A 13,138-nucleotide genomic window follows, 5' to 3' on the forward strand; every position below is an offset into this window, starting at 1 on the left:
TGCATCCTGACCTAGCTGATGGTAGACACTAGGGCCTTTCAAACTTCCAAATGGGGTTAACTGGGCAATTTGCAGAGTTAGTGACCCAGGTACATGTGATTTGAAAGGGTCCAACCAGGTCAACCCAGTCAGAACCCAACCGGGTCCCTGACCTACCTCAGAGGTGTTTAGGGAACCTAGTAAAAGTTACCCAGGTCTTGCTCCAGCAAATTGAAAGGGGAAATAGGCAACCCAGTTATGGGTGACGTCAGTGCTTGTGTGCGTGCATTACAGGGAAACCCCTGGCTGAATTGCCGCTGCCGTGAACAGGGTGGGGGGGACGAATGATGGCTGGTACTTCCGGTGGGTTCATGATGTGTCACTCACCGCATCATCACGGGAGCAGGATTCCCCTTAAATTGCTGGGTTGGTGATTTATCAGGTAGGTCTGGCTGTGATTTGAAAGGTGTATCCTGCACCCATGACTCAATAATTACACCCAGGTCCCAGGAGGGCTACCTAGGTGCTGAAATTTGAAAGCACCTAGAGATTCCAGCTCCATTCTTTTCCTGCTTTCCATGGACATTCCAGTAAGAATCACAGGATCAGAGAAAGGCTATTGTTGGTGGGGGGGGGGGGGGGGGGGGCGGGGTGGTAGAGAGCGATCCAAACTCACAACCCCCTCTTCCATCTCACAGGAAGCTTCTGGGTAATGTGTCAACATGACACATACACAAAGCAACAAAGCAATGTACACGTTCACACACACGCACAGAGCAATGTCTGCACATACAATGAGGCATGCACATACAATGAGGTATGCACACACAATAATTCAAACACACATATAACCACACACACAATGTATACGCACAGGCAAGTTCTTCTTTCTTTCTTTTCTTTGGCTTGGCTTCGCGGACGAAGATTTATGGAGGGGTATGTCCACATCTGCTGCAGGCTCGTTGGTGACTGACAATGTCAGCCTTGTCTAGCATGGTTCTGATGTTCCAGCATGCTAGCTTGAGTTTGTGTGCATCTTTTGAGGGGGAGGACGTGGACATGACCTTGGGCCTGCACAAAGGACCTTATAGGTGGAGTGCAGTGTGCGCAGTACTGGCCCCACCCTTTACACCCATGGTTTGTGTGCCGTGGCCAAGCAAGCTGGGATGTGGCAGCGAGGTCCTTGGGTCGTAGGTTTTATATCGGAGTGTCCTTCTCCTATGCAGGTTGCTTAACTGGGCTGAAGAGGCCTGCCTCCCCTTTTAGGCCGTACCATATCTCATGCAAGTAGTAACAGCCAAATACACCCACACACAGTCGCATACATGCATTATTTGACATACACACATCTATTTAGCAACTTGGTGGCACAGGCTTGTGCGCCGGGAGGGTCTGTTACTCTGTTCTATGTCTAAATTTAAAAATGATTAAGATTTAAATTTAAAATGTAAAAAAAATCTACAAACCCATTGACACACACATTGACCCATCCCCTCTCTGTCTCACACACACATGCAGTGTCACACACAAACACAGTGTTGTGCGCACACGCAAAGACATACAGTGGGTCGCAAGCATGGACACACACAACCCTCTACCAAGAGTGCTGTCCACAGAAACCTCTGTACTCAGGTTCCCCTGCACGCAGACACAAACCGAACTCTCACTGCTCCATGAGCTGTCACACACTCATCTCACTGCTGCAATAGTAACTTTTTGTTCAGCATAAACTTTAAAGTGGAATTTGACAACAGGAGATTCCAATTTTGGACACGGAACTCTGGCTGAAAGATGCAAGTTCAAAACATAAAGGACATTCCCAAACCTTGAATCCAGGCATTCCAGGAACTCCGGGTGGACCAGGGGGGCACATGGCTGGACACTGTGGAGAGGCAGACAGAAAGGGATGTCAGCAGCTTTTTGTGTCAATCAGGGTCAATTACTGAAAGTTATTAATTGTCAATCCATTTCAGAAGTACCAAACATCTCCTTCAATCAATATCAACAATTTTACAATATCCATTAATCTCAGGTAACAATCAACCAGCTGTCAAACCACATCAGTCATTAATCAATATTGGCATTAAATCAACAAGTATTATCAATTAGAACAGCATGGTCAGTGTAGCAGTTAGCGCAACATGATTTCAGCACCAGCGACCCCAGGTTTGAATCTGACGCTGTCTGTAAGGAGTTTGTACGTACTCCTCGAGTCTGCTCCAGTCTCCTCCCACCATTTAAAATGTATGGGGTTTGTTGTATTGGGGCACAGGCTTGTGAGTTGGAAGGGTCTGTTACCGAGCAGTATATCTAATTTTTAAAAAAATTAATAACATCTATTGCCATCAATATCAATGGAAGTTACCAATCAATTTCCACTGTTGACCAATAGTAGTGATCTACAATGAGTGTCAATCAGTATCTGCTGTTAATCAATTCCAGTTGCTGAAATGTTGTCAATCAACATCTACGGGCATTTCTCTCAGCTTGCCCGCCATTCATCAACCTGAAAGTGTTTCAGGATGAAAGGCATTAGACCAACCAGCAGGTTGTGTCGGGCACTCCCAGACTTTCACTGATGAGCTGTAAATCCAGGGAGAGGGAGAGAAATGGAGAGGGAGGATGGAGAGAGAGAGGGAGGGGGAGGTAAAGAAGAAGGGAGGGACGGAAGAGAGAGAGATCCAGGGATGTTGCCGGAAGCCAACAGAGCAGTCAGGACTTTAATGTATGATGGAGGAGGCTTGATGGGGGCAGACGTCTCCCTCCTGCTTCTTATGTTCCTCCCTGTCTGCCCCAGTGTAAAGGCCATGACCCAGCTCCATGACACTTATACAGCCCTTTACATTCTCACCCACACATACACACTCACACACCCCATCCACCCAATGTATCGAACAACTTACAGAAAAGTCTCCGCTTCCTTCTCCTGTGTAAAGTCCAGGCTCACCCTTGGAGGTAAAAGAAGAAATGGTCTGAGGAAATTCTGGCTTAACGACATCAAACAAGATTCATTGCTCAACTGTGGCTCAACCTCTCCTAGCAGATGAAAATTTGTCATGACGGCAACAGCCACGTGCTTGGACCCTCTGTGTGAACCTCGTCTTCAAACTTGACCAAAAAGGCAATGATGCCTATTTTAACTGGGCCAAGATCTCGCAGTGCGAATCAGCTTCCGATCTTCTTCACCCCTCCCCACTCAATGTCCTCCCTTCTTCATTCCCTCCACTCTATCCTCCAAACCAGAGAACATTACAGCACAGAAAACAGGCCTTTTGGCCCATCTATTCTGTGCCAAACTATTATTCTGTCTAGTCCCACTGACCTGCACCCAGTCAATAGATAGATAAACAGATAGACAAATTGACAGAAAGATAGACAAATAGATAGACAGACAGACAGCTTGTGCCCTGCCTTGCACCTCGGCTTTTGAGAGTGTGAAGGGAACCACAGTTTCACAATTCCCTCCAGTGTTTTTCATTCCCTCCATGGCCCTCTGGCTCTCTGACCTCCACAACCGCTACTCCCTCTCTGTGCTCCTTCCATCCTCATTTCCTGCACATCCCCTTCTGCTGCCATGTTTGAGAGCTCTCTCTCGCTCATCCTCCCCATCTGTAAACTCTGCCCTCTCTGAAGGAACATCCCATCACCTTCCCCAAATTCCCTCCCATGTTCTATGCCAGGTTCTGTATGGAGCAGCTGCTGCAGAGTTGGGTGTGTTGAATGTTTAAGGTGGACATGACTGTTGCTGTAACCTTCTTTAGGATGGGTGTTTGGGTCTTCTCTAACCCAACAGCTGCCGAGGATCACACATACCGGAGGTCCAGGTGGGCCAGGGGGTCCTGGAGGTCCAGTCACACCATCTTCACCCTGTGGAGACACAGAGAACATGAACACCGCACCCTGAGGTGCAGTGCAAGTGGACGGACGCAGGCAGAGCCCCTTCACTACCCAGCCCTCTGCTCTGCCAAGTGCTGCCCATCGGGGAAGAGGACAGAAGGTCACTGCTGGGGCTCTGGAGACAAGGAAAGGGACACCTGCGTTGACTCTAGAAACTGGAGTGCAGGGTCTAGACCTGAGGGAGTGGTGCACAGACAAGCAGCCAGTCTTGACTTGGTGGATGGGACAGGTGTTATCTGAAGGGACATTCCTGGTCCAGAACAACCAATATCAAGCAGAAAATTGCTGTGGGAGCCTGCTGTGCACATTGGTTGAATACAACTGCCGGGCTGGTGAAAGGGGCTGGAAGAATATATGCTCTTTCTTTCTAAAACATTCTGAGCAGTTTCTGCTGTTCCAAGTGAAATGGGATGGGTTAAGGTTGAGGAGATCCTTTACTCAAGGAATGAGTTGCCAACACACACCTTTCCCTCCGGTAATGTCAAAGTTATGCCTCACTGCTGTTGTCCAACAGGACTTCCCATCCCATCCACCTTCATGGTGGTCATTGCATTGAGCCCCAGGTCAGATGACTCCACACAGTGGGAAGGACCACATTCCTCCACAGGTATGGTACACACAGTTCTTCTTCATTGGGCCAGGAGGGCATTCATTCTATGGATTGACTCGCAATGGTTAACTGTGGGGCTCCATCTCCTGCATGATCCCCTCCAAGCATGCACCATCCTTGTGCTGGTCACTCACAGGTCATTAGGTCCAATCCTGGAACCTGCTCCCCAACTGTGGGAACACCTTCAGCTGAGGGATAGCAGAGGAATAAAGCTCACCACCACCTTAGTTAGGGCAGTAAGGGAGGGGCGATAATTGTTGGTCTCACCCCCATTGCCCACAGTTTGACATCGGAGGAAAAGTAAGAACCTGCTTTTGTGTTGTTTATCTGTATATGTGTTGTGTCTGGTGAGTGCCTGCATGTTTTGCCCCGAGGACCGAAGAACGCTATTTTATTGGGTTGTGCTTGTACAATCAGATGATAATAAACTTGACTTGAATGTTTGGGCCAGGGTGACCACGTGTGGAGTATCTGCAAAATGGCTGAGGGTGCTGCTCACTTACCCTGGGACCACTCGGACCCTGGGGACCTTCGAGTCCGATATCTCCTTGAGGTCCCTAGAGGGATTTAAAGTAAAAGCTCAATGATTCTCACCTTCAAACCACAAGCCATTTACAGATGTGATCCCAGCAAATATTGGGACTCATTTCCCAGAAATATCCTAGATCTGTTCACTTCTCTCTCCACTGCCCTTTGCTCATTTAATTATGGGCAGCACAGTTAACACAATGCTGTTACAGTGTCAGCGACCCTGCCTAACATTTGTGGTGGACTGGAGTGTTCTGGTACATTATAAAGATTGATTCCCCTGCTGTAATTGGGAACAAGAGCCTGTTGACCTGGCCTTGACAACCCACCATCTGACCACCAGCTTCTCTCCTCTGGACTCACATTTACTGCTGCAAGTGTCCCAAGATGCAACCTCTTATTGAGGCATCGATCTGTGCACACTAGCCCACACTGGCTCCCAGCTCAACCACACCTCCCTTTTAGAATTCTTATCCTAATTTCCAAATCTCACCATGATATTTCCACTCCCGACAATCCCCGACACCACAGCACGCCTTCAGTTCTGGCCTCACATGGAACCTGCGCATCTGTCACTCCACACAGCTGCCAGTCGACAGGACCACAAGCTCTCGGGTTTCCTCATTAAACCTCTCCACCTCTTTTCCTATTTTCAGACTTTCTTTAAAGGCCCCTCTTGTTGAGTGTGGTGATGGCCATTGGTGAATGATCAACTCCACAAAAGCAAAGGGGTACAGTTAGTGGAGAGAGTGGGAGATCGGTTTGTGGAACACCTCGGCTCTGTCCGCCCCACAATAACGTGGATCTCCCAGTGGCCATCCATTTCAATTCCCCATCCCATTCCCTTGCTGACATGTTTAATCAAAGTTTTATGCTCAGATGACTCCACACAGTGGGAAGGACCACATTCCTCCACAGGTATGGTACACACAGTTCTTCTTCATTGGGCCAGGAGGGCATTCAATCCATGGATTCACTCGCAATGGTCAAAGGCAGCAGGGGTTAACTGTGGGGCTCCCACAAATTGGAGGAACAACACCTCCTCTTCTGTCTGGGCGCCCTCCAACCGGATGGCATTCATATCAACTTCTCCATTTTTCGTTAAATTCCCCCATCTTCTTTTCTTTCTCTCTCTCACCTTTTCCCCTTTGTCTCCTTTCACAGAGCCAAACTCAATTCTCACCTTTCCTCATCATATCCAATTATCACCTTTTGTCTGTTGGTCTGTATTTCACCCCCCACTGCATTCTACCCTCTTTTTCCCTATCTTTAATTCAGACATCTATCTTTTTGTTACATTCCTTGAGGAAGAGCACAGGCCCAAATATCAGTACTATATATTTCCCTCCTATGGACAATGTGAGACTGGCTGAGTTCCTCCACCATTTCTGTGTTTTGACTACAATCACAGCATCTTCAGACGTTTGTTTCACTTCATACCATATAAGAGTAGGCCACTGGGCCTGGCAAGAACATGCAGGTTTCATGCAAAGCCAATCCTATTCCCATCTCCTTTCTCCCCACTGACCCCTTCCAAGGACATCACCCTTTGTGCATCACACTGTATCTGCCTCTGTCACCTCCTTGGGGTGAGAATTCAGAACCTCTTGTACAAAATGGATGTACCTCAGATCACTTCCAGTTCTTTTGCCCAGAGCCATTTGATGTCCTCTGCTTCTTGACACCTCTGCCAATGGGAACAGTTTTAATCAGCCTAAAGCCTCTGTAATTTTAAATCCCTTGCTACTTCCTCTGCTCCTAGGAGAACACTAACTTCTCCAGACTATCCAAACAACAAAAGTCTATCATCTCCAGAATCATTCTGGCAAATCTCTTCTGCACTCTCTCCAAAGTCTTCACATAACCATATAACCATTTACAGACAGAAACAGGCCATGTCAGCCTTTTGACTCCGCACCGGTTCACTAGAACAAATCCACTAGCTCAATCCTCCCACTCTCCGCCAATATTCCTCCAACCCCCTCACCTCCATGTACACATCCTTCTCTTCTTTGGCTTGGCTTCGCGGACGAAGATTTATGGAGGGGTAATGTCCACGTCAGCTGCAGGCTCGGTTTTGGCTGACAAGTCCGATGCGGGACAGGCAGACACGGTTGCAGCGGTTGCAAGGGAAAATTGGTTGGTTGGGGTTGGGTGTTGGGTTTTTCCTCCTTTGTCTTTTGACAGTGAGGTGGGCTCTGCGGTCTTCTTCAAAGGAGGTTGCTGCCCGCTGAACTGTGAGGCGCCAAAATGCACGGTTTGAGGCGATATCAGCCCACTGGCGATGGTCAATGTGGCAGGCACCAAGAGCTTTCTTTAGGTAGTCCTTGTACCTCTTCTTTGGTGCACCTCTGTCTCGGTGGCCAGTGGAGAGCTCGCCATATAACACATCCAACCTTCTCTTAAATGAGATCTTTGGTAAGTATGGCCCCAGAATTCGCCACAATCCTCCAGATATAACCAAATGAAAGTCTGAAATAGTTTCTTCCTCACTTCCTTCTAGGACCCTCACCACCTAGGCCATACCCTTTTCTCACTGCTACGTTCTCTTTAATGGATTCCAACACATTCCAGTGATGTCTTGGACTAATGGGCCTAAAATTTCCTGCTGCTTTGTTTGCCTTCTTTCTTGAATAGTTTACGATGCACCTGGACCATCGTCAGCTTTTTGGTGGGAGAGTTCCAGAGTCCCACCGCCATTTGTGTGCAGGGAGTGGAGCTCCAGCATATTTTATGAGAACTTGCTTATCCTTTTTTTTTTTACAATGTTTAAAAAGTTCAGATTTATTGTCAGAGTTCATACAAGACATCACATACAACTCTGAGATTCTTTTTCCAGCAGGCCAGGCTAAATTTCTACTTATTCTACTCACAATGTGGGATGTGTGGGGGCATGGAATTTATTTAACATTGGATGCCATGTAATTATGAGAAGTTCAAAGACAGCAACTTCTCATGACAGAGGTCACGGGGTCATCACCAGAGGTGGCAAATTCCGAATTTGGCAGGAGAACTGGAGGAGTGTGGCGTTGGACCTGGGTCTGTTCTGGGCTTCACAAGTGTAGGTTGGGGCAGAGGAAGAGCTGCGGATACAGCACAGTACAGGCCCTTTGGCTCTCAATGTTGTGCTGACCCATATATTCCTACTAAAAAAGAAAATTAATAAAACCCTTCCTATCCTGTAACTCTCTATTTTTCTTCCATCCATGTGCCTGTCTAGTGTCTCTTACATGCCCCTAATGTTTCAGCCTCCACCACCAGGCACCTACAACTATCTGTGTAAAAAAAACTTACCCCTGATGTCTGCCCTAAACTGTCCTCCCATCACTTTGTACAGATGTCCTCTGGCATTTGGTACACACGCGCTAGGGAAAAGGCGCTGGCAGTCTACCTTATTGATGCCTCTCAGAGACCTCTATTAAGTCTCCTCTCATCCTTCATCGCTCTGTGGTGATATGTAATTACACCACTAGGTCACTAGGGGTCATCCCGGTGACCTTGTATATAAAGCAGTCCGGAGCTACATATCACCACACGCTCTATAGAGGAAGGTCCCAGCGCTGCTAACCTTACCTCCTAAGACTTCTATTCAAATCCTGGCAACATCCTGGTCAATCTCCTCTGCAACCTCTCCACAGCTTCCACTTTCTTCCTATAATGAGGTGACCAGAACTGAACATAATATTCTAAGTGTGGTCTCACACAGGGAGGGGCTTGTGCTGAGGAGCTGGCCCAGGATGGCGGTATTGGGTGCTCCTGTCCATTGGGGGTCATGCTAGGAGTTAGAACTAAAGTGGGAACACATTTGAAAACATCCGTGGAAATGGGCTTCATCACGCTGACTTACCATGGGCCCAATCTCTCCCGGTTCCTGTGAATCAAGGAGGAAAAACACAGCAATGTGATAATCTCGTGATTGGAATTACACTCAAACCATTTCAACACAAGCTCCACAACTCGGTACATGATCTTTCAGCTGGGTAATGGTGTCTCAGTCACGGTGGATGTTTGATCATGATAAGGCTGCACAAGACTGTAGAAACCTTCGCTGGAAGTGGCAGAGTGACTTTGACAGCAGAATCAGCCGACATTCTGCTCACCCACTGCAAATATGATCCAGGCTGCCCTCCCTGTCCCCATCCATTGATGGGCCCAGCCTGCTTACACTCGTGGCTCTTACTCTCCGCTTAGTGACTGCTCTTCCGCAGCAGACACCTCAAGTCAGCAACTACTGGCCTCATCACCAACGCTCCAGTGATGTACTGAGAGAGAGTCAGACTGTGAGATTGGTGGAACTGAGGGAGGCAATGCTGGGGGAGTGACGGTACTGAGAGAGGTCCATGCTGAGGAGGGTCATATTGTGGGTTTGGCGGTACTGAGGGAGGGCCACACTGGGGTAAGAGCAGTTCTGAGAGAGGCCACACTGGGGTACGAATGGTACCGAGGGAGGGTCTCACTGCGTCAGCCATGCTGCTCTCCAGGGTTTGCACAGTTATTACCCGAGCCTACTGAAGTCTAGAATATGGTTGCCTCCAGCCAGGACCCCCCTCACCAGAAGAGTTGCTTATTGGACCCAGGTTCTGGGTCTGAGGTGTCTCTCGTCAATACCCACTGTGCCTAGTGGCAGGAGGAAGTTCCTATATGGGTTACTGCTTCACACCTTCCACTTCCTTGCCCTCATACACCACCCAGACATGCCCTGGCGCTCGGTGTTGCCATCTGCCAATCAGAGGGGTCCCAAGTGGCAGGGATCCGGCCCTTGTGCATCAGAGATCTGGAGTGAAGGTATTACACCAAGCAGTGTCCTGCAATAAGCTTCTGGTTACATTACAGCCCTACCCTCTTTACCATTGGTCACCCAGAGGGGAAGGGAGTGGGATGTGCTGCGGCCGCCTTATTCCTGGGCCTGGCCAAAGTTCCTGGAAGCAAGCGGCTCAGGGCTCCTCCAGGAATAACAGGTGCTGGACATCTTCCAGGGATATGTTCGTGCCCAGGTGTCCTTAGAAAGGGATCACGTGCTGTCCAGAGGATCCATGAGAGGGTTTTGGGAGTGCTGGGCACCGTGGGATGTGCACTTCCTCCTTGATGAGGATGGCAACATTTTATAATAATTGTATAGTTGCCTTGTGTTTTATGTCTAGTAGTTTTTTTGGAGGCATTTGTGCAATCATGTATGTGTGAAATAAAGTGTATTTTTGTAAAAACTTTAATAAGGGTCACAGTGTGGGAGCAGCAGTGCAGAAATCATGATCCGCTTTATCAGGAAGGTGGTGAACGAAAAATGATTTAAACGTCTTAAAACGGATTTGAATGGAAAGGAGGTTTTGTGTTTGTGGTGTGGGAGCACTCGGGCAGATTTATTGTTCAGGAGAAAGCTTCTGCTTGTAAATGAAGCTCTGCTGTCTCCAACTATTCAGTTCCAGCAATTAGCAGGCAGTTTGCCAGGGTGGATTTACTCCACCTTGAAACTACTGTCCTTTGCCTTATTTGCTCTTTAGAAGTTTAACATCAGTAACTCCACCACCAGTTCATCTTTGAATAGCTCAGCAGTTGATGACTTTCGATGCGTCTCAAAGGCTGGGAGCCTCGGTCTCACCTTCGAGGAATTTGGGAGGCTTTGGCAGAAAGCCAGGGAACCATTTTGTGAAGCATCTGGGGATTTCTGTACATCGCTCTGCTATCTCATCGTCCAGATAAAGGACTCACATCTCAGACTCTAGTTTTAACATGGAGAATTTGGATGGTGTGCCCTGAGTAGGACTGAGCACGATTTCAATCAGTGTGAAACTTGCCCTCTCCTGTTGTGAACTAAATACCGTGGTCTAGTTGGTTTTTTTATAAATATGCCAGACTCATTTTCTGAAAGACCTGATCCCTACAGGGCCAGTGATTTCAGTGACTCCTGTGGCCAGGAATTCTTTCGAGAATGCGGTCATGATACTTGTTCCCAACGATCACCATTGGAAAATGCACAAAGGTAATGATGGGGAGTGAGTGGGGAGTGGGATGTCACGAGTCAAATTGATTCATAGACTCACCAGCCATCTGTCACTTCAGTGGCTTGGTTGAGACTGTGTTTCACAGAGATATGTTGTGTGTGAGGGAGTAGGCCCCTGCTCATGTGCTGAAAGGGGTTGCTCCTCAAGTTCTAGTTCATTTCAGCACCACGATCTTGTCCTTTGGGCACCCGGTTACGGAGGAGGAAGGGTCGGATGAGAGTTTTCCGCATCAATCTGGTACTGGACCTGGCCAAAATGGCCATTCAAGGGGCCAGGCAGAGGGCAGATGAAGATTCAGCTCGGTCTGTCTACCCCTCTTCTGAGGGTACCTGTGTGGCCGTGTATTGCTGGAGAAGGAGCACTCAGTGATCACAAGCAGACTGGTGGGTTTCCAGGAATGGTTGGCCGACTAAGGTGTGGGAGCACTCGGGCAGATTTATTGTTCAGGAGAAAGCTTCTGCTTGTAAATGAAGCTCTGCTGTCTCCAACTATTCAGTTCCAGCAATTAGCAGGCAGTTTGCCAGGGTGGATTTACTCCACCTTGAAACTACTGTCCTTTGCCTTATTTGCTCTTTAGAAGTTTAACATCAGTAACTCCACCACCAGTTCATCTTTGAATAGCTCAGCAGTTGATGACTTTCGATGCGTCTCAAAGGCTGGGAGCCTCGGTCTCACCTTCGAGGAATTTGGGAGGCTTTGGCAGAAAGCCAGGGAACCATTTTGTGAAGCATCTGGGGATTTCTGTACATCGCTCTGCTATCTCATCGTCCAGATAAAGGACTCACATCTCAGACTCTAGTTTTAACATGGAGAATTTGGATGGTGTGCCCTGAGTAGGACTGAGCACGATTTCAATCAGTGTGAAACTTGCCCTCTCCTGTTGTGAACTAAATACCGTGGTCTAGTTGGTTTTTTTATAAATATGCCAGACTCATTTTCTGAAAGACCTGATCCCTACAGGGCCAGTGATTTCAGTGACTCCTGTGGCCAGGAATTCTTTCGAGAATGCGGTCATGATACTTGTTCCCAACGATCACCATTGGAAAATGCACAAAGGTAATGATGGGGAGTGAGTGGGGAGTGGGATGTCACGAGTCAAAATGATTCATAGACTCACCAGCCATCTGTCACTTCAGTGGCTTGGTTGAGACTGTGTTTCACAGAGATATGTTGTGTGTGAGGGAGTAGGCCCCTGCTCATGTGCTGAAAGGGGTTGCTCCTCAAGTTCTAGTTCATTTCAGCACCACGATCTTGTCCTTTGGGCACCCGGTTACGGAGGAGGAAGGGTCGGATGAGAGTTTTCCGCATCAATCTGGTACTGGACCTGGCCAAAATGGCCATTCAAGGGGCCAGGCAGAGGGCAGATGAAGATTCAGCTCGGTCTGTCTACCCCTCTTCTGAGGGTACCTGTGTGGCCGTGTATTGCTGGAGAAGGAGCACTCAGTGATCACAAGCAGACTGGTGGGTTTCCAGGAATGGTTGGCCGACTAAGGGTTAAATGGTTTCGACGGAGATAATTATGTTTCATTTGTAACATGTTTTGTATGAATAGTCTGAATTATAAACTTTTGCAGTACTTGTACCTTTAGGATTAAGAATATTGTAATGAAGGGGTGGTATTGACACAGACACTCCCTAACCCCACACAGATGCTCCCTAACCCCACACAGACGCTCCCTAACCCCACACAGACGCTCCCTAACCCCACACAGACGCTCCCTAACCCCACACAGACGCTCCCTAACCCCACACAGACGCTCCCTAACCCCACACAGACGCTCCCTAACCCTACACAGATGCTCCCTAACTACACACAGACGCTCCCTAACCCCACATGGACGTGTTCTAACCCCAGACAGACACGCTCTAACCCCATGCAGACACACTGACCACACCGACACACTCAAACCACAGACCTCCTCTCAGCACACCTCCCTCCAGGATCGGTTTCCATAGATTTCCCCCACTCATTCCTTTCTCCCATTCACCCCCCCCCCACCCTTCATAAAGCTCACTCTCGGATCCTCTTGAATGATGCCCTCTGTGGTTTACTCACCGTCAGCCTGTCCTCTCCGGGGGGTCCAGGTGGTCCTGGGTCTCCCTGGGAAGAGACAACGTTACCAGC

At 48.4% G+C, this 13,138-nt stretch overlaps 1 protein-coding gene across 1 annotated transcript in view; it reads right to left on the reverse strand.

Annotated features, from left to right (window-relative positions):
• The window catches only part of col9a3 (collagen, type IX, alpha 3), a 111,948-nt gene that overhangs the window by 75,969 nt on the left and 22,841 nt on the right, over positions 1 to 13,138 (reverse strand). The window contains exons 6-11 of the mRNA XM_069884438.1: positions 13,070 to 13,114; positions 8,862 to 8,885; positions 4,990 to 5,043; positions 3,793 to 3,846; positions 2,883 to 2,927; positions 1,805 to 1,861 (exon numbers count right to left, since the gene is read on the reverse strand). Coding sequence (XP_069740539.1) covers positions 1,805 to 1,861; positions 2,883 to 2,927; positions 3,793 to 3,846; positions 4,990 to 5,043; positions 8,862 to 8,885; positions 13,070 to 13,114 — 279 coding nt within the window. The remainder of the gene's footprint in view (positions 1 to 1,804; positions 1,862 to 2,882; positions 2,928 to 3,792; positions 3,847 to 4,989; positions 5,044 to 8,861; positions 8,886 to 13,069; positions 13,115 to 13,138) is intronic.

This window comes from Narcine bancroftii, chromosome 6, assembly GCF_036971445.1.
Source record: "Narcine bancroftii isolate sNarBan1 chromosome 6, sNarBan1.hap1, whole genome shotgun sequence".
Lineage (NCBI taxonomy): Eukaryota > Metazoa > Chordata > Chondrichthyes > Torpediniformes > Narcinidae > Narcine > Narcine bancroftii.